The sequence below is a fragment of the Loa loa genome (genome assembly GCF_000183805.2).
Source record: "Loa loa unplaced genomic scaffold supercont3.20, whole genome shotgun sequence".
Taxonomy (NCBI): domain Eukaryota; kingdom Metazoa; phylum Nematoda; class Chromadorea; order Rhabditida; family Onchocercidae; genus Loa; species Loa loa.
In genome coordinates, this window is record NW_018108200.1 from 308,758 (window position 1) to 336,372 (window position 27,615).

The 27,615-nt window shown below is 34.3% G+C and overlaps 7 protein-coding genes across 8 annotated transcripts; 3 read left to right on the forward strand and 4 right to left on the reverse strand.

Moving 5' to 3' along the window:
- Positions 1–1,109: 1,109 nt before the first annotated feature.
- LOAG_03629 (eukaryotic translation initiation factor 2 subunit 3) lies at positions 1,110–4,996 on the reverse strand (the record flags this gene model as incomplete). The annotated part of the gene is made up of 10 exons (XM_003139166.1): positions 1,110–1,267; positions 1,412–1,672; positions 1,959–2,105; positions 2,455–2,611; positions 2,736–2,846; positions 2,937–3,216; positions 3,588–3,793; positions 3,884–3,993; positions 4,585–4,666; positions 4,958–4,996. The coding sequence occupies 10 exons, from the start codon at positions 4,994–4,996 to the stop codon at positions 1,110–1,112; spliced, it is 1,551 nt and encodes a 516-aa protein (XP_003139214.1).
- On the forward strand, positions 4,831–8,609 carry LOAG_03630 (the record flags this gene model as incomplete). Of its 2 annotated transcripts, XM_020446379.1 has the most annotated exons (8): positions 4,831–5,064; positions 5,773–5,859; positions 5,933–6,069; positions 6,339–6,443; positions 6,593–6,747; positions 6,857–6,977; positions 7,656–7,807; positions 8,141–8,609. In XM_020446379.1, the coding sequence occupies exons 2-8, from the start codon at positions 5,782–5,784 to the stop codon at positions 8,248–8,250; spliced, it is 858 nt and encodes a 285-aa protein (XP_020307016.1). In that variant the 5' UTR covers positions 4,831–5,064; positions 5,773–5,781. The 2 variants fall into 2 exon arrangements, with proteins under 2 accessions (XP_020307016.1, XP_003139215.1); XM_003139167.2 differs by lacking the exon at positions 4,831–5,064 and having other exon boundaries at positions 5,065–5,859; positions 8,141–8,250.
- Positions 8,610–8,765: 156 nt separating this feature from the next.
- LOAG_03631 (hypothetical protein) lies at positions 8,766–10,846 on the forward strand. Its single transcript, XM_003139168.2, has 5 exons — positions 8,766–9,035; positions 9,205–9,261; positions 9,588–9,711; positions 9,963–10,043; positions 10,250–10,846. Exons 1-5 carry the CDS (start codon positions 9,009–9,011, stop codon positions 10,318–10,320), a joined length of 360 nt encoding a protein of 119 aa, XP_003139216.1. The 5' UTR covers positions 8,766–9,008; the 3' UTR covers positions 10,321–10,846.
- Positions 10,847–12,102: 1,256 nt separating this feature from the next.
- On the reverse strand, positions 12,103–13,877 carry LOAG_03632 (hypothetical protein). Its single transcript, XM_003139169.2, has 2 exons — positions 13,735–13,877; positions 12,103–12,419 (listed from the first exon to the last, which is right to left on the reverse strand). The coding sequence occupies exons 1-2, from the start codon at positions 13,857–13,859 to the stop codon at positions 12,266–12,268; spliced, it is 279 nt and encodes a 92-aa protein (XP_003139217.1). The 5' UTR covers positions 13,860–13,877; the 3' UTR covers positions 12,103–12,265.
- A 1,771-nt stretch (positions 13,878–15,648) lies between these two features.
- On the reverse strand, positions 15,649–18,918 carry LOAG_03633 (hypothetical protein; the record flags this gene model as incomplete). The annotated part of the gene is made up of 5 exons (XM_003139170.1): positions 15,649–15,763; positions 17,708–17,738; positions 17,841–17,948; positions 18,470–18,534; positions 18,908–18,918. 5 exons carry the CDS (start codon positions 18,916–18,918, stop codon positions 15,649–15,651), a joined length of 330 nt encoding a protein of 109 aa, XP_003139218.1.
- Positions 18,919–21,468: 2,550 nt separating this feature from the next.
- On the reverse strand, positions 21,469–23,624 carry LOAG_03634 (pabpn1-prov protein). Its single transcript, XM_003139171.2, has 6 exons — positions 23,373–23,624; positions 22,860–23,039; positions 22,620–22,726; positions 22,256–22,343; positions 21,994–22,124; positions 21,469–21,804 (listed from the first exon to the last, which is right to left on the reverse strand). The coding sequence occupies exons 1-6, from the start codon at positions 23,481–23,483 to the stop codon at positions 21,777–21,779; spliced, it is 645 nt and encodes a 214-aa protein (XP_003139219.1). The 5' UTR covers positions 23,484–23,624; the 3' UTR covers positions 21,469–21,776.
- A 2,582-nt stretch (positions 23,625–26,206) lies between these two features.
- On the forward strand, positions 26,207–27,400 carry LOAG_03635 (hypothetical protein; the record flags this gene model as incomplete). Its single annotated transcript, XM_003139172.1, has 4 exons — positions 26,207–26,252; positions 26,798–26,883; positions 27,142–27,224; positions 27,295–27,400. The coding sequence occupies 4 exons, from the start codon at positions 26,207–26,209 to the stop codon at positions 27,398–27,400; spliced, it is 321 nt and encodes a 106-aa protein (XP_003139220.1).
- Positions 27,401–27,615: the final 215 nt, after the last annotated feature.

The window sequence follows — 27,615 nt, forward strand, 5'->3', positions numbered from 1 at the left end:
TATATATATATATATATATATATATATATATGTAGCATTACAGTGGCGATATCGATGCATAAGTTGTTCTTGGATCTATTTTTTATCTTTCGTATATCCAGCTCTGTCGTGAGTGCTTTCCATGATCTCATTTCCTATTGTAATTTACTTTGACGTCGATCTCTATTTAGTTTTGTCACATTACATATTTACTTGTACTTATTACTATTGTTGTGCCAATCAGTCCGCTATAAAAATGTTTGTGCTTCAACCTGTATAATCCAGTTTGGCCAACTATAGAAATATGTAGCTAAATGTTTAGTTGGAAGTGAAACATGCTATGCTACCTGAAACTGGAAGAACTTACATCAGTCAGTTTTAGTAATTAAAATTTCAGTCAGTTTTAGTAAAACCTTTGTTTATTATGCCGCGCCTATTACTACCAGTACGATCCTCCCTCATCAGGTGGTTGTAGTGCTCTTCGAACTGTGCAAGGCAAAATTAACTATCCCCTTGTTTTGCTGTCGAATCCCGCTGAATAATACCGGTTTTTCAGTGCGCGGACTAGGTGTTAGTCTGCGACCTTACGTAACTTCAGTATTTCGAAAACAAGAATGTAAGGAATGTACAATATCTCTTCGTCAATTCGAATGCTGCATCCACAAATACTGTCCAATTCTTCTCATGCACTACCCATTGCGATAAAATTTATATGATTGGCAACGTCATTCCGAACATTAATACTTTAATTCTCAATATGCTTTTAGAAAGTATGTCAACAGCGAACCAAAATAGATAAAGGAAGAAACAATAACGAATTATCAAATAAAAGAAGACGATATGGCGCATCTCAGTAGGTAACTCAAAAGTAGCTATTATGCTAATTGAGCAAACTAACTTCTGAATCTCTCAATTTCCAGATATTTCAAAGACTTCTTACTCTTTTTAAATTTTACATATAAATGTGTACAGCTTCTCGATTCATAATCTGCGGGTCATCTATTTAAGAAGAGAAAATTTCCAGTCAGAAATGACTGCAGACATCTTTCCACATTGCCCAGATTTAAATGGAAAGACAATGACGCCCATCGATGAGCAACTTAGACCAAACTGATGCAACCTTAAATAATTTAGTTCGAATTTGGCAATGTTGGCTTGATGGTAGTTCCACGCCGTATCGTCCCCCAACCAATCAAACGCCAGTGTTTCTCAATACGCCGTGAAAGTGCTATTTTTTCGTTCACTTCAGTGCAGATCGGATCGGTTAAAGCGATTTTTGCCGCATCACCTGCAAACACTCGAAATAAGATCCGTATTCACAAAGCTGTCAAGTTACCAAAAATTAAGGAGAATTTCAGACTTTTAAGAAGCATTATTATGAATAATATAAGTTCATGAACAAAGAAAAACAGAAAAAAGTAATTATGAAAACCTTTCACAGCAATGACACGACCGCCGGTTGATAATGATCCAATATTAACCATCAGTACTTCACCCTTACTCAGTTTCTGCACCTTTGCAGCTTTCTTGCCACCTTCGGTACGTACACCAAGTAACCTTCGCAACAGAAAATATGCGATTTCTATTTCCGTGAATATATCTGGCAGTGTTCCTACCGCACCCAGAATATGACCCACTAACCGGTCACCGCGACACAATGTTGGATCAATTTTGGTCCCAACGCCAATTAAACCTGGAAATACGGCTAATTAGAACCTGTGCTTTAAATCTGGAAATTGAGAATTTCCTATTCAAATTTCAAAACTCCTACCTAGTAAAATTTGAGTTAAAACTACTAAAAAATACCCAGATCGAACTATTTTGTAGATTTTTAGTTAACAAATATTGATTTGCCGCTTACATTTCCCATTTTCAAAGAAGTTTATGTACAAGCGGAAACAAAAAGATCGTAGATGTTCCTCGCTACAAATCATTTCAATTACAGTCCAAAAAATTTTAACAGTTTGATGGAAACAAACCACCAGGTACAGCATATTGCAATTGATTTTGTTCAGCAAATAATGATACGACACGTGAAAATATAGGCCTGCACTGCACTTTACCATCAGTTGATTTTGAAACAATACCCGGTCTCACCTCAATTTCTTGTCCGATACGTAGGATTCCTAAAAATAATTTATAAATACCCTGGTATTATATGGAGCACTACTATAACATAAAGCAAATGGTTCCTTTACACATTCAAAATGATTCAACATTACGCAAGTTTAGTTGGTAGCAATGCTCTACTTCTATTTGAATTATTAAAAGCACGTTCGATTATAAATTTGAGCTAAAGCACTATTAACAACGAAAAGCAATGCATTACGCTCCAAAGTTTTGGACTTAGCAACCAAATGTTTAAGCAGTATTCTTCTAAAAATTAACATTCGAAAATCACCAACTGATCATAATAAATTTGCCATATTCAATGTCATTCAGACTCTTAAAAGATCAAGGTGAAAAATAAAACACCTCGTAAAATGGATCCACCGGCTACACCACCTTTGAGATTTTCAACTTCAGAACCCGGTTTATTCACATCAAATGAACGTATAACAATCAATCGAGCAGCAGACGAGAAATCTCGTAGAGGCACGGGTACTTTTTTGCAAATATACTCACAAACGACCTTAACATCATAAGAAAATATGCAATAATTTTCCCGTTTAGCAAGTATTTTCAAAAGGATCAAACAAAAAACTTCAAATAATTTAGGCAAAATCAGGAAATAAATTCTAAAATGAAATACAAACGTCGACGTTGTATTTTAGCTGAGCCGATATTGGAATAATTGGTGCACCGTCTGCTACGGTACCTTGAACAAAACTGCGTATATGTTCATACTGTTCTCTTGCCTGACTCTCCTTTAAAAAAATAAAAAGTGTAGTTTTAGGACCATAAGGAATGGGAAGTTAATTTTTTTTTCGAAAAAATTCCAAGGAAACGACATGCACCTTAATAATATCTATTTTATTTTGTAAGATCAATAAATGATTAAGCTGCATAATTTCCACCGCAGCCAAATGCTCTGAAGTCTGCGGCTGCGGACAAGATTCGTTTCCCGCAATTAAAAGTAGGGCAGCGTCCATAACAGCTGCTCCGTTCAACATTGTTGCCATTAGAATATCATGGCCAGGACAATCCACGAATGACACATGTCGGACGCATTTAAATTCACCTCCACAACCGGGTCTTTCACATGGGAATAGATCAGGAGTGCTTGAACCTGCTGACCTAAAATTATACAAGACATTAAAATGTTGAAAGTGATGCAATGACTAAATCCTCGTTCGTATAATTCATAGAAGCTGTTATGATCACTGAAGAGAGTCACACGAGATTATCCAATTTTGTTGGCCAAATCACTGAATACAATATATCGCATAAAATGAAAAATTCCGACAATTTCACTTGCAACTAAGTGTAACTGTAGTAAAATGTAATGTAAAATCACTTCATCATTAATTTGTTGGAATAATCCTTACAGACAGTGATACGAAATCGTGTGATTTGAAGAAACAAAAATTATCAATAAAGAAAGTAAACGTCAAACCCATAACTTTAAATTAGAAACTAGATATGTCCTAATTAAACGGATAAAACACCTGTAGCAATTCGGTCTTGGACAGGATTCATTTGTACAGCGATAAATTTTTGCATTGGCATATCCTAATTTGATAGTAATATTTCGTTCCAGCTCGTTCTTAAATTTAACTGTATGCACACCAGAAATAGCTTTTACTAAAGTGGATTTACCATGCGCCACATGTCCTATCGTTCCAATATTGATTGTTGCCTGTCGGCTGATTACCTGGAAATAGGAAAAAGTACTATTCTCCATGGAAATCTTTGAAAATCTTAACAGGAATCAGGAACTGAAAGCGACCACAAATAAACGGACTTCTTCTGTTAGTGGTGTCAGCATGTCTGGATCCAGCTTGCTGAGATCCTGTTTGGCCAGCCATTCTCTTTGTTCAACACCTTTTTTTGGTTCCCTATTTTCAGCTTCTTCTGAAATTTGCACTTAATAATTAGTTTGAAACAGCAAATTTCCAGTATACTTTGAATAATAGAAAACAAACCTATTTTATCATCCATACTTGAAACAAGTCCAAATTTCCTGTAATGCCCACGTAAAGGATTGAAAAACCAGTTGCGGTAATAAAAGAGTTAACGCAATGACAATTCAAACAACGACAATTCTGAAAACAGGACCACTTATCATTGATTAGAGGGACTTTCTTTATAATTGCTTCCTAGAATCCCACTTAATACTTTTCCAAAACTCAGTTTTCCATTTTTTTCAAATTTCTTTCAAACTCCTTTAAATATAAAAATAAAATAATTTTGGATTTATAAATCCGAAACTTTGTAAGTTGCATAAGCTTAATTTATTAAGCAAATTATAGCGTCAACCGGAAGATCAAAGAAGATCGAGATAGGAATTCACAGATAAGAAAATATAAGTAAATGGCTGAATCACCGACAAAGTGAAGGCAGAAGTTGATACTCAGGTTTTCCCTATTGCAAGTTTACTAGAAGAAGTCATTCCTTATCAGAACGACTAGAACAAACAACGGATGAAACCTCTTTATCACCCACCACCAAACCACTCTTGTACACCAATTATCCCACCAACACCCAACAGGCTGACGCAACTCTCGCGCAAGAGAGCTGCATTACGCTGCAAATTACCGTCATAGCAGCACAATTATGGGTGAAATCGCATGATTCTTTCATGGGTGAGAAACGGATAGATGGGGTCGTTTCTGTATTTAATGGAAACGGGGAGGGTGGGGAGGGGGAAGAGGTTGTAAACACGCGGTTTGGGTATTGGATACATTACTTGGCATATTGCTTGCAGATGGGGCTTGCTGCATGACATGCAACGTATAAGCGGGGTGCCTTTTTTATCAGAATTAACTCATTGATTTCCAACACGTTATGAAGTAGTTTCATGATTAATATGTCTTACAGTATCTACATCAATAAGAGTTAGTGGTAATGCGGACATAATTGTGAAGAGAATGCTTCACCAGATAGTGCCACAACTATCAGTCTTTTAATGATTTATTGTAAAAGGTAAGTTGTTCATCAGTGTGCTAAGAGAATTACAGAAAAATTGACGAGAAGCCTTCTTGAGCAAATGATAATGTAAGGTAAGGGCTAGAAAGGGGAGCATTATGTTGTAACATCCAATGTGAATAATTTGAAATAATTTCCTTCTTTATGAAAATTTGCGCCAGCATTTGATACCAAACTAGCAATTATCTAACACATGGATAAACTGAACAGCACCATGTGGAGTTATGCTACAGTTCTCTCAGCAAGATTTCTTTTTAACCTTCCTGATATTACCCTATTTACTCATTCATGCATGAATGAACTTCTAAAATGTTGGATCGTAATACGTCTTGAAGCGTGATGACATATTACAGTACATCAACATTAGAAGGCTGATGTCTTGGCACATCTTCCAGAGTAATCCATTTGCCACCCATAGCCTCAAAATCTTATTTACCTTAATATTTCTCTCTTATTTTGAATATACAAACATCATTTTTCTTGAAGCATTCATAATACACTCACATATCGATTTTCTTTTTCATATATCAGAATGTGGATGAATTAGTGTGGAGCTTATGGCTGTTCTCTTCCATTCTTTAGCAGCACAGTCATAAGAGGCAGTAGTTTTTGGTAACGCTACCACTTTTTGTCTTTTTTTTGCAGGGATAAATCTCTTGTTTCATTTTGTTACTGCGAATACTAATGGGTTGCAAAGTTTTTCAGTGAAAGAACATGAATCGCCAGCTACTTCATCCTGATGAAGACATATTTTTCACCTTCGCCTTGAATCTTGTTAATAAAGCAGGAACAGTAAGTTCTTGATGCTGTTTAAAAAATGTTGCAATCATACGGATTTGTATATCTCTCGTTTTAATTTTTGTAGCTTGTTCGAACTGCCTTCGAACAGCCATGTTCAGAAGTGCATACGAAAGTGTCGAACATCGATTTGGTGACAGAAACAGATCAGGCGGTTGAAAAAATGTTGATCAAGAATCTTTCGAAAGAATTTCCTGACCATAAGTTAATTTTTGTCAACACTTCTACATAATACCCCAGTTACATAATTTTTTTTGTAATCAAATCTTGGAATTGTAAGCATTTTCAGTGTATCTTCCGAATCTGCTTAAGACTTCTTGACATGTGAATGTCGAGTCTTGCACGATCTGAAAAGTTAATGTTTTAATTTTTCTGCTCATATATGCGACAAATTCTGGATATCTCTTGTAGTAACCACCGATTTGCTTCAAGTATAGACGTTTAGATAACTGCTGTAAAGTGTATCGCTACAGGTTTATTGGTGAAGAGTCTGTGGCAAGTGGTGCGAAAATTGATTATACCGATGCACCCACCTGGATTATTGATCCAATCGATGGCACCACAAACTTCGTGCACAGGTATTTTATATTATGGAAATTCTAGTGAGCTAATTTCCATTTTCTGCATCTGATTTCTCTTGTTCATTTTAAAGTTTCGGTATTTTAAAAGTCTAACAGAGCGCAGAATCTTAATCCTGACATTAATTTCACTAGCTTTGAAATTGCAGAATTCCAATTATTGCCATATGTGTAGGACTGGCTATTAAGAAGCAGTTGCGTGCCGGTATTGTTTATAATCCAATTACTAAAGAGCTTTATACTGCACAGTCAGGACGAGGAGCTTTTCGAAATGGTTTTCCAATTCATGTTTCTGCTACCAAAGGTACTAACTAAACATTTGCAGTGGGAAAGTTTTTTACAAAAAATTTCGTGCCGGACTCGGTTTTCTAGTATCAATCTGTCTTGCTGGTTATAAATTGTCTTTTCTGCAGAAATAAGTCAATGCCTACTTGGTCAGTCACATGGAATTCATAATTTGGCTGAATTTGGTGAAAAATGGTTGAAAATCACGTCAGATAACCATAGTCGGCAATGTCTTGCAGGCATACGAGGGTAGCTTTTACATGTCTGTTTATAATTGAATAAAACACATCAAGGTTTTCTTTTTATGAACGTCACGTTTAATGACATATTGTTTAAGTTGTCGATTTAATATCTTTAGTAGGGTTATGTAGAATTTCACGTTTTAGTTCTAATATTAGTATTTTCTGGACTCATTTGCAAGCAGCTATGCTTTAATTGTCAAGAAGGATAATTTCCATAATCTCCAAGATCAGATGGCAGTATTACTTTCTATATCATTTTGTTTTAAACTTAGTATTCCCCAACCTTTTCTTGACCAAGAACCACTTTGGTTTTATTACTTGTAGCAGAGACTACAAGGTTCGAGAATAATAAATTCTCTTAATCGAAAATAGATTTCAGTCAAGGATTCTAACGTATTAGTTTGTCAAACATTAATAAGAATAGTTGTTGCCTTTTTTCTACCAACTCCACCGCATCCCTCATGGATTATACATTCTCGCGGATCATGGTTTAAACCAGTTTGTTTGTTCCTTTTGTAGAGCCAATTCCTAACCTTCGTATAGATAGAACAGCCTCTTGTTGTTCATTTAATCACTACTATGTCTGAAATGTTGATTTCGGAATCTACAACCGTTGTTTTAATCTGAATACAGAATTTAAAAAATAACTTGATTTGTTATATTTACAAATGTTCTCTTGATTTAGACATCGTTCATTCGGCTCTGCAGCTATGAATATGGTCTATGTAGCTCAAGGTGGACTGGATGCGTATATTGAGTATGGTCTCCACGCATGGGACATGGCCGCTGCTGGGATCATTGTTAAAGAAGCCGGTGGTGTGTTATTAGATCCAACAGGTAAATAATTTTCAGAGAAAATATTTTTGTTCTATGAGACATCTGTTTTTCCAGAGCTAAGTTTGATTGTGATGCTACCTAACTTAGAAATTATTCATTCATTTGCTGGATATTCTCCTGTTTTTCCGAACGCTATGTAAGGCTTAGAAAATGGGAATTGTTTCATTTTTTTAAAAAAAATTTGAAAACATTTCATTTTTTTAAAAAAAATTTGAAAACATTGTCGATTCTGAGATTTTGGTATCTTCTCCACTGTTGAAAAACTAATCGTTTGGCTTAATTCCTATATACGCGATTTGTTTGGTAAATAGTTTAAGCTGTCAAGGATTGCAGGGGGCGAATTTGACATTATGAGCCGTCGAATTCTTTGCACCTCAACTCCCGAGCTGGCTAAGGCAATACGATCAACTCTCAGTCATGTTGAGTATGAGAAAGAAGGATGAATTCTAATCGCATCATCTCTTTTTTGTTATTCTTGACGTTACGCATTCGATTATTGCTATCTTGTTTTTAATAAATTAGGATTAGAAATTCATTCCATTCTCTATTATTTTATCTCTAATAATTTTTATTTCCTAGCCCACTAAAAAAGTTTCTTTCCTCATAATATTATGCTGGAAAAATATTTGTTCAGAAAATGTTTTTTCTTTTTATAGCTGTTAGAGCCGTTGTTTCATTTTGCATTATCTATTCAATTCGAAACCTTTATTCTAGACGGATTCGTTAAATTTAGGTTAATTATCGCTGCAATTAAGTATCTATAAATGATTTGTCACTGATAAGCATTTGTAATCATTCAGCGATCAAGAGAACTAATTAGAAATTATGACTAGAAAGGTTTTACTTTGGTATTTTCATGTTCAGTTGCTTAGATGTATCATAGATACTTGCACCTATGTTAATCGATGAAATAAAGTAGTAAATAATATCATTACCCCTTAGATCCCTCTTTGGTTGTGACGCCATCCTTATTTCTTTCATTGAAAAAATTTTTTACTTATTTTCATGGATTAGCTTATGTTCTCAAAGATACGTAGAAGGCAAAGAAAACTTGAAGGGTGCTATGCGTTTTTATAAATGTGGCGTTAGTTTTTAGAAAGATTATTGTATGCCATGCAGGATGAAAGTGCTGTTTAGGAGAAAAAATTTTAACGTGTTTCATCATTTTCGGTGTTTTATAAGATAAATAAATTGCTGAATAATGATGAGCGATACGTATCCTGTTGAGGTTAGTTGTATTTCTTTTTCTTTTTTTTTTTTTTTTTTTGAATATCAGGATGCCTTCGATCTTTTTCCCTAAAAACAAACCTTCCATTGATACCAGAGTTTTAATTTCTGGAGCAGATTATTTTATATTTTCATATTAGTGAAGGGGCTTATTCATTTGTGTATTTTAGAATTCTGCGTCTCACCTAGTGCCTCTCAGTCAGGAAGTTCAAACTATTAGCAAAGAGGTTGGTGTATTCAACGATTTTTTTTACTTGTTGCTAATAATCCTGTATTCAAATTTCATTTGTAAAATTCTAGAGAAATTTATTGGGAGTTCTTTTTTCGGATTTTTAAAGAAAATAGAATTCTAATTATATAGTGGGTTGCAGCTAAGTGCATAAAGCACTTCTGATAGTAAATTGACTCATCCTTCTATCTGTGTTCCTTTTGGCTTTCCCCTTCAAATCATTAAATCCAACTGAATCCAATTGGATAATCAGAAATTATTAGAACACGATCAGATTCATCTTAACATGATAATGGCTAATAAAGTGCAAAAATATTTTTTTAGGCTTTGGATAATATAATTGGTAACAGCCCATACTGGCATGTTACAACAAATCAGTGGAGCCAACAGGCTGTAGAAACAATTACCACTAATCTTGTAAAGCTCAACAAGCCTTACAAATATATTGGTGAATACTTCCATCATGTTACTGCTGCCGATTTCTGCCTTTGCATTTTTTCCACTTAACCAGTTGACTTTAAGAAGTTTTTGATTATATTTTTCGTCTGTAGGTTTTTGTTCTGTGTTATTAATCACAGTTTAATTGTCGCTAGTAAAGTGTCATAAGGAAGATGGAGAGTAAAATAAGATTTTTAAAACTTGACTAACATGGATTCCGCACTAACATGGATTTGCTTGTTCTTACTTTTTTTTTTCTAGTAACCTGTGTGATCATGCAGACAAATACTGGAGCAGGTCTCAGCGTATCGAGCACTTGCTACTGGGACAAGGCAACCGACCGTAAATAATTTCGGATTTCTTTTCCGTTACTCTTTTTTATTAGATGAACTGTCATCTTCAACCATTTATTTGTAATGCAAGGATTATTTCATGAAATATGGAATTTCCATAGTCGTGTTTCTCTTTTTGCATTTTTTATAGAGTCATATCATTATGGTTAGTTTCTTCACTTTATGTTGTTTAAAGTAATTTATTTTTGTTTTCAGTGTCATTTACAGTTCGATGGGAAAACAAAGCAGTTGTGACAATTGTTAATGTCTTTGCTGTCGCCATATGATGGAGCCGAATATATCGCAAATGTCATTATAATCAGTGTTCATGATAATTTATATCATTTATAGCTATTGTTTGTGTTATCCGTAAAGCTAAGAACATCGTATTCTCAAATTTTCAACGTTGTTCTATATTTTACGAACTTTTTTTAGTGAAGTAATCTTTTCACTCTTTCCCGTATCCCTTTTTTTCGTTGTTTCGGCGCCTTGTTAAGATGTCCATTTACTTTATTCCTTGCTTTTAAGTAAGTTTCGACTTCATACATATCTTCAACTTCTTTCATCTTACGTTCCATTATTTTGTGGCGTATATTTCAGGATTCTGTATCAAGAAACAGGAATAATTCAAAATTTTTGAATGTGCTGCTTTGTGTGATATGAGGAGCAATATTTCATCTTGTACCAAGTGTGAAAATTTTGCTGCATCTTTGTTAATGGGTGTGGGAACGACATGAACAATAATAAAGTTCTCATAAAGGGAAGTAATAAATATAAAGGAAATTATAAAAGGAAATATAAAGGAAATAAAAAAGGAAAGTCGTTTCAAAAATTACATAGAAAACTATATTGGAGACAATTCGAAGTCAGTTATTAGCGCACACCCATCAGCGGCAAACTGCAAGCATCGTTTGATGTGTCGTGTTAGTGAAGGGATTTGCAGAATGGCAAAACTAAATTTTATACATTTTATAAGGTGATTTAAGGCAGGGTAGTTCATCCTTGTCTTTTTTTGGAATTTCAATCTATTAGTAATCGTTATCCGTTCATGTATGTGATCTGTTCGCTCTGATTAATTCTGCAGAGTGTCTTTACGTACTTGGCAGTTTTAAAAGTATTTTTCATCATCTGTTAAGTTTTTAGCTTCTACGAGCTACTGTTGAGAAGTTTCGAAGTTCTCTGTCTTCATTTCATTGCTCATTTGTTTTTTTTCCGTTATTTGTCATTAGCGTTCGAGCACCAAATTGTCATTTTGAATTAAGAAACAGTAAATTTTTGATAAAAGCGCATTGTTACTTTCACGGATAGTAGCATGTACCATCATATAGCGGAGACACAATATGGTTGTGCAGTATTTTGTTTTGACGGAGGGTATCTAGTGTCAAACAAATTGTAATATGATGTAACAGTTTATTCAATATCACTTGTATGAAAATTTAAAAGGATCGATCTCCAGCAAAGGACCGATTTATGTTGTTATATAAGCTGAAGAAACTTGCATGGAAATCTGGCATCATAATTGTGATTTCTTGTACATAAAGATTATCGGAAGAATCTGTAATATATCCTTAAGTGGAATGTGCTGCTGGTGGCCAGCAATAAACCACATAATAATAGAGACAACTTGATTCATAATATGGCTTTTGTAAATTTTGGGAAATAGTTTTAACTGTTGTGACTGAGTTAAAATATCGAGATTACCAAGCATAGGGATAAGAATTAAAACAAGTCTGGAGTTAATTTTTACAGTAAGGGAATTGCCGTTTTTTTTTACATTGAAAATTTTATAGGAATAAATTCATGCGTTAGGATTAGGGAAATGTACAACGTCAAGCACACGGAAAACAAAACGTGGTAATGGAAGTAATAGGTACAGACGAAAACGTTTCCGGATTCTGGACTACTGCCGATAGAAAATTTAGATCTCTTATATTTATAACCAAATCCATAACCTCTCATCCAGAAACTCATCTGACCGACAACGCAGGTAGGAAGTCCGGAGACTGATGAGTAAGATCGATTTAAAGGCTTTATTGCCCAACAAACTTCGAATCTAATTTCATAAGGTATATGAATTTTATCTGATGATAGGTACTGTCAAAGTAGTGTTTAGTTTCGTGATTTTGAAATGCATGAAACAAAACATTCACGTGCTTCAATCGGCAGTAAAAGTACCCGTCAAAAAAGTAACGAACAAGACAAAAAAGCGACTCTTTGCTTCAATTTTTTGCTTTACGAAAGCCACTGCCTTTTCTCACGAACATATGCACACATTTCTCCGTTGAAAACAGTATCACAGGAAGGCCAAAATATGCAAGAATCACTATCACTCCAACATAACAGTCCAACGGCCGTGAAGAATATTATGGAGCAGATATAGCATGGCCTGAAATAATGATGTTCATGAAAATGCTTGTCAATCAATAGAATGGAGTATTAGGTAAATTATCATATTTTGAATTACTACTGTCCAGAATTGAAATGAATTATTACCGTCCACACCAAGTAGCAGGATCCTTACCAATGCTTTTTTGGTACTTGATATGAATTTCGACGAAATATTCCTATATAGAATAATAAATTCCAGTCCATGATGTATAACGCTGGACAGATTTATAGAAACAATCGAAAAACTTATTTGGAAAAGCAAAAAAAGACATTGTGGTATTAAAGAACTGATACATATATAAGGTTTACGGAAAAGTGAAACAGTTTTACATTGTTTAACTTTGTCGCTTCATATTCAGATGAATTCATAAATAAAAGGTTACATTGCATACATTACAGATGATTTTAAAGCGTCTATTATATCTATAATACATCTACTTAGGGCCCTTCCCAAATATTCGTTTGCAAAGCCTAGATACGAAAAAAAAAATTTTATATTCTATCTTAGAAATAGCTCAAAGCTGATTCTTATAACTACGCAGGAAATTGTCAAAACAGCCAGTCCATGATCAATTGGCATTGAAAACACATTAGAAAGATTGGGAAGATTTATAAACAAGTTTTCACGAAGTGACAAACAATCAGAAAAAAATATCGTTCTGAAATACTGTCTTCCCTTGCTACAATACAACACACTCATTCCATCATTTCTCAACTACAATGAGATATAAACGTGAGTTGTATTAAATAAAAGTAGACGATAAGTTGCTAATTGAGTAGAGGAGCTGCAAAACATTTCCCAAAGTCGGACTTCCAGCATGACAAGGTAATGGTCAGTGTTGATCTACTGCCACTGTAAATCTCGACGAATCATTACACTTCAGAGATATGCTTAACAAATTAAATACACCAAAAACTGCAACAGATTTCGTCAAAAAAAAGAACCTAATTTTTCTCTGCGATAATGCCTAACCATACTTTAGACAACGCTTCAAAAGTTGGACGGATCAGATTGTGAACCTTTGTCTTATCTGCCATATTTACCTGACCATTTGCCGAAAAGCTACTTCATTCAACCTTAACTTTGCAGAGGAAATGTTTTCACGAGCACTTCGATGCTAGAAATGTTTTTTCTGTTAGGAGCTATCGTCAAGTCCCAAAACACTTTTGGGAAACGCGCGGGAGTTTACATAAGAATAAATAAAATTATTGCTCCCTGACAAAAACCGCGATCTATTAGGTATCCTCCCTGATTTTTCCTATGTTTTGTTGTTCAGATAAATAAAGAGTTGATTAAATGACGGAAGACAAACCTTCTTTCCATAAAAAATCCGATAACATAAAACCACATGAAGAGAGCTTGATCAATGATAAATGTTGGATGAAGCCAATGCTTGGGTATAAGCAGTACGGGAATTAGCCATTGCAAACAATACATTTTCCGCACTCTCTGAAATCGCCTGTATTAAGCAAATTTCAAAAGAAATTGGAAACCATGACAATCCGAAGATACCTCTTGTATCCTAGCTCACTACCACCACACCATTTCATTATTCAGCTCAGAAGGCTAAATGCTCTCCACGGACCCAAGAAGCTAAAATTATCCATCTGTCAAAATATTTTTTTGAAATGTTAAGTAGTTATGACTCTATCTTATGGTAGCTGATACAAACAGAGAGACTTGATGACAGCTTTATACCCTAATTAGATGACAACGGAGTATGACTTGAAATATTACGTCATGTAATTTCTTGTCCAGCGCTCATTAAGTAGCCCTCCAACTACCTCGTTCATTAACCTTTGCTGAACAAGACGGGAACCGTTCTGTTATCCTGGAATTGAAATTATGCTCTGCCCCACAAATACATTCCTCACGAAATTAGTGTCAGGGACGAGGCGGGACTTCAAATTTCTAATTTCTTTGTTGAGTAGTTCGGTTTACCGCAATGTTTCGAGAATTAACTCATTTGAAAAGAATCATAATCACTTCTTGTCACTCATCTTTTACACTTATTTTCCTGCTTCATCAAATGTTTAATTTCTGAAAGATACATTCATTTCATTTCTCATTTCCCTTTCTATAATCGGATGTGGACGGATTACGCCGGATGAAATTGTCTGGTGTTATTTGTAATTAACCGGCTTTGTTAATAATTGATTAGGGAAACATTTTAAAACAACAAGGTATTTATTTGAATGTTTATCCACAAGAATAGCTTGCCTTTCTTTCCGGCTGTATGTCGTGCTGGCATTTGCTGACATACAGTATATTAGAAAAGGATAAAAAAATGGAATACAGATAACCGAAAGTGTTTTCAGGTGTTGACTTATCTTGATTTATTTCATACTTTTTCAATATCCAGTCTTCTTTTCATGGCGATGTCTCATTGTGCGAAGTTTTTGTTAGACATTCAAGGTTTTTAATGAGCCTGAATACTGATTTAGCCAAGAATAGGCTAACTTTATTTCAAGTTGAATTGAAATTTGTGAGGATTACTTGGAATGGTGTTTTGAAAATAATGTTCTATGCAAATTAAATTCAAGAAGTAGTATTTCATAAAGTTCTCGTAAAAATTTAGCAAATAAAAGCCAAAGCAGATAGCATTTCCAAAATATCTGTGCCACAATTCATTTGTTGTTTGAATCTATCGAATCCGATTTTTAGATTAACTGTAGTTCTTTATGAATTGCTTGCTGAGTGTTATGATTCACTGCTTCCTGTCTGTTTTCTTCAAATGATTGCTATTTTACTCATTATTGCATGTCAAGTCACAAAAGTTTGACAAATATGTAATTTCAAGGAGCAGTCTAATAGCTACCACCGAGAAATCTTGGAAGAAGGAACGAGATAGATGGAGAAGTGATGTAGGATATTTAGGCTATAGAAGATAACAGATAATTGGGAAATAATTCATGAATGTTTTGGTGGTTGGGAAGAAGGAGAGAAATTCTACTGCTCTGTTTGGATGATACATCTGAAGGCATTATTTATTATAATATCAACATGTGTTATAATAAATTTCCGGTATCATTCGGGCTTATATTTTTGTGCTCAGCCTTTTATTTATTAAGGGGTAGTAAATAATGAATGATCTTTTTCACTGCGACCTTTACACTTATCTTCAAAAGATAGAAGACTATGCTGAGAGGACAGGGTAGCGTATATTCTTGAGCCTAGAAGATGAAATCGATCATCTCATATAAACGATTCGTGCTATATTTGATTCTTAATTACGCCAGTAATACTCACCCACTTCCTGACAATACCTTGTTGCTTTGCACTGTCGCCGGTTGATTGTCTGGTAATGTCGCGCTAATAGTCGTGCAATTTTGGCATGCAAACTGAAATCTTAGTAAGTAATTTGTAGTTTACATGTAAAGAAACATTGCGGGTTTAATTTTAGACATATGATTAGCTATTAAAGAGTGCAAAATATATTGCAGGATACTTGTTTGCTATCCATAGCGCTACAAATTAGGTTTACATATAATGCTTGAACCTGAACAGTAGCTAATTCTGTTAGTTTCAGAAGAATACAGAAGGTAGGCTATTTCTGCAATTTAACTATTTTTAAGCAAATTCTATTTTGTAAAACAGGCTGTAATTGGTTATTAAGGTCTAGCGAGTATCGAAACATGAATCCTCTCTGTTCTCATAGAAAGTTTATCCGTAAAAACTTATAAAACCCAATACATTTTCTATCGATTGATGGAAATCTGATATGTTTATCACAGAGACTTCGAAGAGCTTCCAAAAGGATTGCGTCGATTAGTATTGGCCAACAAAATTCGAAGAAGTTACTACCATCTTGATCAGTGGTTCATAATTTCTAAAGTTTAAAGTCTATAAATTTTACTCGATACATAATCACAATTCGGTAACATCGGTTTTGACGTTTGGGAATCTTTAGTTGTTGAGGGAATACCTTGTTTTTAAAAATTAGAAGCCAAGACGATAAACTCAGCCTGTTCAGTAGTTCCCTTTGTGTTTCACCAACAATTTTTAGAGTCGGTAAAATATATGTATGTAAAAACCAGCCAACAGGTAAATCAACTTTGAAAGTGAGCGAAACTAACAAATCGAGCCTTTACTGAATGGCATGCTGCTGCTTAAATTTGCTTGGAATTACTAAAATACTTTCTAACTGCTTGGATTTTATAGATCTAATTTTGCTAGACAACGTTAGATAAGCAAAAATTTTATTCCAGATGGTTAAGTCTTGTGAATTATTTTTTAAATTATTTGCATCATTCCATCAAAAGATGCTCGAGAAATATCTCAAAACTAAGCCTAAGGAATGTAGAATTCAAAAATAACATATGTACATAGAACTGCATTCATTTAGTTCTTATATTTTATTTTGAAAGCAAGCCAGTAATGCAGACAAAGTATCATGGAACTCGGTTCTATGGAATAAATATTCTTTTGTAGTATGGAGTTATTGATTGAGATTATTATTAAGAGTAAGTTTTATTTTTATTTCTAATTTCATTCCTAAGGAATAGAAAACAATTTTGGCATCTTGCTGTGAGAGCACTTGTCAAAAAAGCTGAGTGCAGTGAAATAAGATTAATGCAATTTGATTTTATTAAGCATACTCAACTGCCTTATTTACCAACCTTTGCTGCATCCTTCTTCATCTTTTTTTGTTGAATTCTGAAGAAAATGCTAAGCATAAAATTATTAAAACAAATGGTAGAAAAGAAAAATTAAAAATGATATCGAGAAAGTTGAAAACAGAAAATTAAATGAGCATAGGGTGGGAAGAAAAGAGCAATGAAAATAATATAACGAGAGAAAAATCACTGAAGTCAATATTTTGAGGGCCGATAAAATCAAATGTAATTCACCGAAAATTGAAAAAAAAGGAATGAAACTCAAACTGATGCAAAATCTGTTAAATTTGAAAACAATGTCTCCTTTGGCGGTAAAATAAATGAAGTTTTGATTAGTGATGATGGAAGCTTGCAAGATTCGATGACTGTCTTATGAGCAAAAAAACATTTCGACTGGCAATAAATCTAAAACCAAATATTTGACCAAATATTTAATCATTCGATGCTTATTCAACCAGATTTCAAAAGACTAGCATTTTATGGGTAAATGGAGCTCAGCCATAAAATACTAACCCTTTGAGTGTGAAAACCTAAAATTAGATTTTCAAATTTGGAAGCTTTAAGAATTTAAAACTTAATCAGCAACACATCGGAAGTTATAGTTCTGGGAGATAAATCAAAGTTTCCATCATTATTGCGTTAAAGGTTTTGCTTTATTCCAGTAAAAACCTTGAAAATGAAATCTCGGTAGCCAATATACCTAAAATTGAACCTTCTATTGGCAAAAACATGAAAATAGTAAAGTTTTAATTAGAACGTTTGAGCATACGACTTTAACTACCGAGTTAGTAATTGAAGTAACCATTGTTGACAGCCAAAATTAGAGTTTCTCGTAATGATACTGGAATTCCATTTTCAACTGGCAGTTTATTTAAAAGTACGGTTGCATTTAATAGATCCGAAACTGAACCTTTAAACAAGAATGCAACTGGAAATAAGATTTCAGCTAACGCTAAAACGGAGAACGAAATTGCTATTGCCAATTTTCCTAAATCACTATGTTCTTCGATCAGTACAACAATTGAAGTAACAAATTCGAAGGGTAATTGGTCTAAAACTTATGGGTCGTGTCGTTCATAAGTTCAGAAATGAAACATTAATTAACAGTAAATTCAAAAACGTCTCTGATAGAGGTGCTTCAACAATCAATAAAAATGAAATTTTGTTGGTAAGCTCTAAATTAGGAGTTTTAGCTACGACAAGTCCAAAACTGATACTTTGACTATCAATAAGCTTGATTTCGCATGATGGAATGTTTGAAGAGATTCAATGAATTGCTGTAAATCTGAAATAAAAATCTCGACGAGTAGATTTTCTCAAATTGGAGTTTTTTTAAAGGATGATAATAATCTGGAAGCTAGAGATTCTGCTGTTGCTATTTGCAAAAATATTTTGTTTGGACAATTCTGATACTGAAGATTTATCTAAAACTGATATTTCGATCGATTACAAATCTGACAATAGAATTTGAACCATTATCTGCAGTTAGTTGTTTCCTGAAAATGCTACACATTAAGTAAGTTCAAGCTCAGTTCGGTGTTTCAAGAATCAAGTTCTTTATAATTTGAATAATTAGACTTAAGATTATGCCTAAGTTCATTGATGGTACCCGAGGGTGACGGAGGTGATTACTGAATGGTATAGCGATTGTTTTTTAATGCAAGTAGAAAGCATTTATCCTGCAACTCAAACTACTTTATGAGGACTTTACTTCAGTTTTATTTTATAGATTCCATTGATCTTATAAACAGATCGCCTATAATAGTTTAACCTAAACTATGATTTAACTTAGTTCTAGGTTTTTCTCAACCAGCTTAAAAGAAAATCAAAAAATCTAGAATTAAAATGAATGTAGAAAACAAAACTTACTTTTCCCGCATTTTTTATTCTTTACTCATTTCCTTTCAATTTAATTTCAATACTTTATTATTGTACTCTGTTAAAAACACTGGGATAGATGTTTTCAAAAATTGAATATTAATGAGATCAGATATCCCAAATCACCATTGTTAAAATAAATTCGTTCTAATCTATTCTAAAATTTTTTTTGGCTATGTTTGAGAAGTGTAGAAATATGATAAAGCACATTTCCAAAAGCTGAATTATAAAAATTCAAATAGCAATAGAAGTGAAGCACAAACATTCCGATAACCATATTTCAGATTATTACCAGTGATGAAGTTTTCAAATCCTTGAAATTATTCCTATTCAGTACTCAGACTTCTTAGTAGTAGAGGTCGGTTCCCTACGAAATATTTTATAAAAAACAATTGCATAGAGTTGAATAGTAACGAAAAACTGTGGATTTCTCATTACTTTCTCTCGAAAAATTCATCTTATTCTAAACGAGATAGAATCTAACCTACTAATTCCTCCAAGATAATTATGCTAAAGCGTAATCAATATTATAACAATAACGTATGATTTTGTTGTAAAAGTCTTCTGATATTTCTCTAATGTTAATATTTGAGTTTTATGAACAATTGAGCAAGGAATTTTGTGATCCTCAACAGTCTTTTAGAAGTAGCAAATAATGTCAAACAACATCTATCAGGTATCATATTATCAAATGACCTTTGTTGTGACGCGATGCAAGTTGAGAACGGATCTTTATTTTCATAGTTTCTATATATTATGTGGTCAAAAATTTTTTGAGTTGTCAATGTTAGACTTAATGAACGCTGCATGAAGAACAGAAGCAATTTCACAGCCAAAAATTCTAGTTTTAAATTTTATTGGCAAAATTTCTGGAGGAAGACAAGCAAGGCTTATCCCTTTCTCTGCTCAGATGTATCAAACCAGCACTTATCGCAGTCCTGGCATTTCATTAGTTACCAGAAAATTCCTTAAAACCAAAAGATGCTAAATTTCATAATCAATAATCCAACATTTTTGACCTATCTCGGAGCACACCTTAAATTCCAGTTTTTAGAGGAATGTTTAGTACGGGAAAGGGAATTAATCTTTCATTCAGAACAAATTTCCTCAAGTGTTAGAAAGTGTTCAATGACATTAAAGAGTCATAATCTCGATGCAGGTTGCCTGAAAATGACACTCGTTGCAAAGCAACTTTTTAACTTTTTTTTCGTCTCTTTATATGATTGCACCTGAAGGGTACTTGGTTTGGCTCGAAGGATTAAAGTACACTTTCTATTTTAATGTTATAGACGTTTCCCAACATCTAAGAACGAAGACGAATAAAATATCTGACAGAACGGTTATTACTAAAAAAGCGGAAAGGTCCGTAAAGATCATTTGATCTAGTCGGCCCAAACTACATCCAAATTCAAAATCGAAACGCTTCAATGCAATGGAAGTATGGAAAAAATTATCGCCTATCATCTTTCCCGCCATATAACGTTAAAAATAACCAATCGTGCATCAGCCTTCTCCCAAAAAATAATGATGGATAAGTGAGGAGAAACATGAACCACTGCATGCAGCCGAATAACTGGCACACAATTCGACAGCATCCTCCGAGTTTTTTCTCCGAAAATTATGAAACATTATCCCTCGTTATTCAAGATAACTTTCCTGGTTTCTTTTAGCCTAATTATTACGAAAAGATATGCCATTACAACTTTTACCATATAATCTGAATCGCTTTCAAACAGCTAGGAGCGCCAAATTCCACGAAAGTAAAGAACAATTTTAAAATGATTTGTCGACATTCTTTTCTCTCTCAGGTAGCTTCAATTTTATGACGGACTTTTGGAACTGTTTGATCATTAAGAAAGGGTTAGAAAACAAAAGAGAATGTGAAAAGTTAGACTTTCAGTATCTATTTGTTTTGTCAAAAATTCCCTTTCAAAAATACCAAAAAGCTGTAAATTTCCTTCTGGCACTAAAGGAAAACAGGTGATCCTACATGCGTAATTTTTATGTTTGAGAGGCATTCTTTTTTTAGTAAAATGAAGCAAATTTGATTTAAATATCCATATCCTTATACAACAATAACAATGGCCACGATCAATCTGTTAAACAATGAGAGCTGACGACAGCATGACAATTAAAAAGTAAAAGAATTATCAAAACTGCGAAGGGAACAACGACAATTTCAAAGAAAACTAAAACCCTTAAATTGAAAAACAAATCTTTATAGTTATGAAAACAGTAATAATATAATATCATTATCAATAATAGCTTAAATTAAAAACCGACCGACACATAAAAACCGTAGACTGCGGCTTTGAGAGAAATGAGGTGTGTATTACGTAGTACAAAATAGGAATTAAATGATCTTTTTTCTATTGCAAAGTAGGAGATAGAACCAAAATTGAAATGGAAAGATTTTTCACTTCTTAACTTTGGAAAAAAAATGAAGCAGCAGTACCTTAATATTCTAAATTAACTTAAATTAATTTAAATAGAGCCGAAAATTTAGTTTCCTGGACCCAAAATGAATACCTTCGTAGCATTATGCATTTCGCTGCAGCTAGATCAGACCAAATAATACCGAATTTGATGTAAATTGTAATGGTTTTTCATTATACTTTAAACAGCTTAGTTTAAAATCATACCGGAAGCCATTCAGATCTCTCAAGGAGGAAAAAGATTCAAAAAGTAAAATGTCGAAAACAGCAACAGCTAATGCATAAAATACAACAAACGAACAAAATGTGAAAAATATGGGTAGTAGATTGTAACGAAAAGACGTCACCACGTCCTACACGCCAAATTTAAACAATGGTATGACTGGATGCTTTTCCTGCCCATTCAGACAGCATCAACACTATGTTTAGTATGGCGCGAAAACTCCACGACGCCTGTAATAAATCCAAGTTTATCAAAAAGAGTCAAATCAAAAAAAACTTCGTCAAAAAACTACTCGGATTTCAAATATGGGCCTGAAATAAGCAGCAAACCACAGAAAAAGATATGAATAATGAAATTTGCATCTATAAATTCGAAATCAATAAATTTGCTTAGAAAATTCATTTATTACTAAATATTACCTTGGCGGCCGCCTAGCCCGATAACCGGCATAGATGTACTTCACGATTACACGTGTGCCTCCACGGCCACGTGTACGCGGTGGTCGGTTTGTGGTACTTACACCAGGCCGATTTGTTCGTTTGGCACAAACCTAAAGCTACTCAAGCATTAAATTCCAGGACAAGAAGAGAAACGGACCATCTATTATTTATAATAGATTTATTTATTATTATAATGGATTTATTTATTTATAATGGAAATTTCGAAAAGAAAAAAACTAGCTTTGATTTGCCGGCCTCGGAACAACGATTCGTCAAGAGCTAGAGCAGTTTGAACAGCTTCTTTATCAGCAAATTCAATGTAAGCAAATCTAAAAACATGATTTATTCGACATTTATCTCAAATACCCATACCAAAAAAACCCTATTATAAATAAAAAGTTAAGTGATCAAAACAATCATATTTTTCCGGAAATGATTAAAAAATCTAGTTGCAAAATCATTCCTTTAATCCAACAAGTGGAAGTATAAGGAACCAACTACATATGAAATTTAAGTCACTTCATGTTTTATTGAAACAACGAAGTGTCCCAGAAATTTAGTCTCTTCCCTGTAACACAAGGCTAACTAATATGAAGCACACATACCCCTTTGGATGACCAGTGAATTTATCTGTCAAGATTGTTACTCTATTTACGGAACCGCACCCATGAAAATGAGCTTCCAATTCCTCTGCAGTCGAACAATAATCAACCTGTAATAATGATGGCGTAAGGTCAAATTCCACAAAAAATCGAATTTTCCTAAATTTCGCTTCAGGAATTTAACAATGCAATAACATTCAAAGATTAAAAAAGGAACATGTAAATAAAAATATAAGTCTATACATTTCCCACATAAACAGATCTACTGTCTGCTTCAATTTTATCTTCAATCGACGCCACACTTTGGGAAGTATTACTGCCGGTGCTCATATTCATCTGTTTTTCAACATCACTTTGCATTTGGCGTATTAATTGAGCCTCCTCTTCAATTTCTTTCATGCGATTTGTTAAAGCCTCCATATCCTGAAATACATATGTTAGACACAGCATATGATACTCCGAAACAAGCTTATACAGTAGCACCGCAGAAAATTTTTACGGAAAGCTTATTCTGGCAATTTCTCAATAAGCGACTGTACCGTTGACAGAAATCAACAAGAATAACATTTGACGAGCTGGGTTAGCTTAAAGTTAGTACTTGTATATATATTGACTAAAATATGCGAAGATATCAGCATGGGCAGCATGGGCAATAAAAGAAAACAATAATAAAGCTAATCACTTAGAACTGAAAATAAAGCAATGTTATGCCGTAGAATGCGTAAACAATACCGACGAGACTTTAATCAAACTTACTGGATCTTCACTCATGTGATCCGTGGAAGTAAGTAAATCACTACCATTATCCAAGATATCGTCTTCCTCAATACGAATATCACCTTCATCTGCTGGCGTCCCTGTCGCCATTTTGCTACTGCAGCAAAAAACTAAAATCTTCGAGAAAGTCTAGACAATGCGAAAAGAGAACAAATCTCCCTGTACATACTTCAGTACTTAAACATCAGTACTCGTATCTTGCCTTTGTTTGTTAGCTCACCAAAGCTAAGTGAAGCTAGTAGCTTAACAACTTCTGGCAAATTAACATTCCTACTGGCTCAATTTCGGAAGAGACTGGTGACAGCTCAACAACTCCCACAGTAGATAAAGTTGAGTCACAAACGCGAACTGCGTTAAATCTACCACCACATCCATTACGAAACCTATTCGAACCACCTCTCAATACATTGCAGAAACCCAGTCCCCCGCCATCTCTCCTACCGTCTCCCCCCAGCCGCATCCCACAGCAATGCCCGACAACCGTGTACAGTTTCTTTAAACTACACTAAGATTGTTTTCGTTGTGTGAAAATATCCCATCTACTGCAGCGAAACAATTTTTTATTTGTAAATCCCATCGATCTTCTTGCACTTTGTTTACTTAATCAGTGCTTGTAACTGGTTAAGATCTAATATCGTTTTACCTTTCTTGCTCATTATTCGTCCTGTATAGTGGAGTGGAATTTCCCAGTATGTTTTGAACTTCAATAAGATATCGAGCTGCTGGAATCTAATAGCACCAGTCAACAGATGGGTGAACTTTGGCTGATGCCGTTAAGAAATGGCATGTACGATATTTGACGATGTTACCTTGGCTGTCTCCTCTGGATCATCTGTGACTTTGTCGTGATCTTCTCTGATCCCATCAGTGTCTGTGACTCAAACTGGTCATCCTTTGTTATACTGCACAATCATTTTATTTCTGTTTGCAACTTCATTCCGATCATCCTTACCGAGTAATAATATCGAAGAATACTTCACTCAGTGCCATAAAATGGCTATGTGCAGTGGGCCGCGTAACTTGCAAGCCCTTTTTGTGTGTTGAATTCATATTCTAAATCTTCCGCATTGTTCTACGACCACAGCAACTAATTTGGGTTATGAAAGGTGAGGGGCTTTCTGCTCTCTGATTCGTATTCTACTTCGTAATCTTTTATAATCTTTCATTTACACATTTGCAGATCTTATCAGATTTATAGTGAAGCACTGTATGCTGACACAAGAAATTACATCCTGAAGGCAGTTTTTTTAATTTAAATAATTCTTGTAGAGTTAGGAATGCCAGTCCACTTTACAACCAGTGATTTGTCGAAGAGCATATCAAGAAATAATAATTTGTTTCAGAAAGAATGCGAACTAACGAAAACACTTCACATCAAACAAATAGAAAAGTCGGATGGGATTTTAAGTCGCTAGAAAGGAAGGAGAAAGAGTTGGTATCATTTTTAAATTTTGAATAAATCTTTTTTTTTCTAAATCTTGCTTCCATTTTGCTTCTCAAAGAAGTTCCACATCTTCCTACTTTTCCAGGAGCTGGAAATCAAGAAACTCGCAAAGCCGAGACACAAGGAAGTCTACAGTATTCTTGTTAAGGAACTATTGCAGTTGTGAAAGTGAAAAGCTAAAAAATTGAATATAAGTGCACGTATGAATGCAGTCAGCGCGAAGAATAAGTTCTCATTACTACTTCTGTCATCCGTTGAATTTCATTCAAGTTTACGGCAAACTAACCTTCTAATATGCTCTGAGGTGAGGGATACATTATTTATCTTTGCATAATCCCACATGTTGAGAATGAAGTTTCAGAGCGCTTAACCGGAATAGCTAATAATTAACGAACACCTTAACGACTCTTTTATGACATCCATATATCGCTTCGTAATAATTTTGATTTTCAGAGAAATGTACAGCACAGAATAAATGGCTAGTGCGGTGGGAAAGACAACTAATATGATAAAAATAATGAATAAACAATTAGGGACGAAAAAATTGGTTAAAAATCTCCATGAATTCGTTGAAATCCAAGACGACCTGGTATAACTGATAACGTATGGTCTTCGATATCTTTAATTCTATTAGTCTTTCGAAATAAAACGGTATAGGAGTTAGTGGAGAAAACTAATCATGAACATCGGTAAAGGTGAAGTTCAATAGGTAGAAAAAATTGCTTGTGTTACTAACTATCTGTGTGTTGAGTTGTAGTGGTTTGTGTTCAAACAAGATAATCTGGGAATGATGCGCACAGCACAGATGATAAATTCTTAAAGAATGAGAATGGCTTAAATCAGAAGTTATCTTCTCCCTAAATTATGCTTTAACAACATGGAAACAGTCCACAGAGAACTTGATAACTTTAATGGTTTCTGTTAGTTAAGCTTGTTGGAATACTTGTGATGCGTCCATCTTCCTTCATAACATTTACTTTGCTCATCTGTTTAATTTCCAAATTAAATACTACTTCGTGGATTCTAGCACTTTTCCAAAATTAAAATTTTCCACATTAAATATTCGTGGACTCTAGCACTCTCTAGCACTTTTTCAAATTTTAGATGACATCGTATGCACTTAATCTGATGCTAGAAGAATCGGATGATTACGAGGAATAAGACAAATTATTAGACAAGTGTTGGACGAAATTGGCACAGATTTGAATGCACAGGTAGAAATTGTAATTGTGCTGAACTTCCAGCATAATTAGAGAATGGATATTTTTTTTCCGCAACTGTATAGATTTTTCCCTAAAAGTGTTTCACTTTTCGTGAAATTTAAGCGAAAATGCAATAACATTTTATTAGTTTTATTTAGTTATCAAGGATGCCACAAACCCTTTCGTCAACCGCTCCTGCCACTGAACCATTAGGTGAATTAAGTGATGCAAATCTCGATAAACTATTAAGCGAAATAGATTCTTGAATGTACATAAGTTTTTTAGAAGGAATCCCGTATTTTTTTGCGTGTTTGCATCTCTGCTTCATTTTTATGCACAAAAATGGAATGGTCATGTCATTTCCATATCAGTAATTACAATAACTTCGACTGAAATATTGATTTACTGCTCCTAATCACTTGACATTTATCGGTATTTTGTTTTTTCTTTTATCATTGTGAATGCATTCATATATATCCGGTGATAAAATTTCAGTAACCGTCAGTTTTATATTCAAATTCGTGGAACTTAAAAAGGTTGGTTATTACGCAGTGCGATGTTGGGTTGCAAATTGGAACTGCACAACTTTTAATATTTCATATTCAGAATATTCGAATTGAATACAGCAGACTGTCAGGACAATCGCTCAGATTGTTGGCATTATGAACTTTGCTAGATATCAGTAATCTTTGACCGTTAACCGGATTTGGAAATCCCTTTCTGCTAATGTTTCACGATTAACTGAAATAGGTATGCAGCAGTAGGCTTTGAAGTTTCATTTCGAGATAATCGGGATTCGTTTACGTTTGCTAGAGCGATAATTCATTACAGAGAAAGTGGAGAAGTAAATCAATCTCTTAATTTCATGTCGGGCTAATCGTTGCTCCCCAAGCCATAAGTCATTCCCTTAATGACTCCTTTCACTAGCCAACTTATAGTCCTATTTCAATTTCCCCGCTTCAAAGGACACTTGCTTCAGCTCTTTAGACTCTCCAAATTCTCAGAGTTCTTATCATAGTCGATAATAATGGATATGTAAGGGCAATAGAAGTATATGCGGCGTGATGCAAAACGTTAAGATATGTGAGTGAATGAGTTTCAGGACGGAAGCTGGGAGGCAGCGGATGATCAGTGTCACAATGTATCATGGCAAAAATTAAGTGTTTTGGGATTTGACGAGCTTAAGTAAACGATGTCAAATAAATATGAATTTTGTGAGGACGAGTTACAGTATAATCTCTCGTGTTACGCATAGGTTGAAAGATGGTGTAGAAGATAAAGAAACGCCGAAACCTTTGTTGATACAACTACTTCGAAGGCTAAGTATGAGGAGTAGCGGAGGAACAACGAAAGCCGGATGATGAATGAAAAGAACGGGGAAAGATTATAAAATCCAGGAAGATATTCCCTGCAAACTGAATGATGAAGCCAGTGCTCTCGAAAGGCAATCGCAAAAACTGGAAAGGATTCATTGAAGCAAAGGACGGTTTGTGTCGTGAAATAGTAAAAACTGGCAGATAATTTATTTGTCGAGCTGAATGGTTGGGTAATCAAACACCAATCAAATCTACCCAAA

Coding starts and splice junctions, on each gene's coding strand:
- LOAG_03631 (XM_003139168.2), top strand. CDS start 9,009: ATGATGAGCGATACGTATCCTGTTGAG. Junction 9,262..9,587: donor TTCAAACTATTAGCAAAGAG/GTTGGTGTATTC, acceptor ATATTTTTTTAG/GCTTTGGATAATATAATTGG. Junction 9,712..9,962: donor CAAGCCTTACAAATATATTG/GTGAATACTTCC, acceptor TTTTTTTTCTAG/TAACCTGTGTGATCATGCAG.
- LOAG_03632 (XM_003139169.2), bottom strand. CDS start 13,859: ATGTATTGTTTGCAATGGCTAATTCCCGTACTGCTTATACCCAAGCAT. Junction 12,420..13,734: donor GGATTTTTTATGGAAAGAAG/GTTTGTCTTCCG, acceptor TCATTATTTCAG/GCCATGCTATATCTGCTCCA.
- LOAG_03634 (XM_003139171.2), bottom strand. CDS start 23,483: ATGGCGACAGGGACGCCAGCAGATGAAGGTGATATTCGTATTGAGGAA. Junction 23,040..23,372: donor ATCACATGAGTGAAGATCCA/GTAAGTTTGATT, acceptor TATGTATTTCAG/GATATGGAGGCTTTAACAAA. Junction 22,727..22,859: donor GATCTGTTTATGTGGGAAAT/GTATAGACTTAT, acceptor TCATTATTACAG/GTTGATTATTGTTCGACTGC.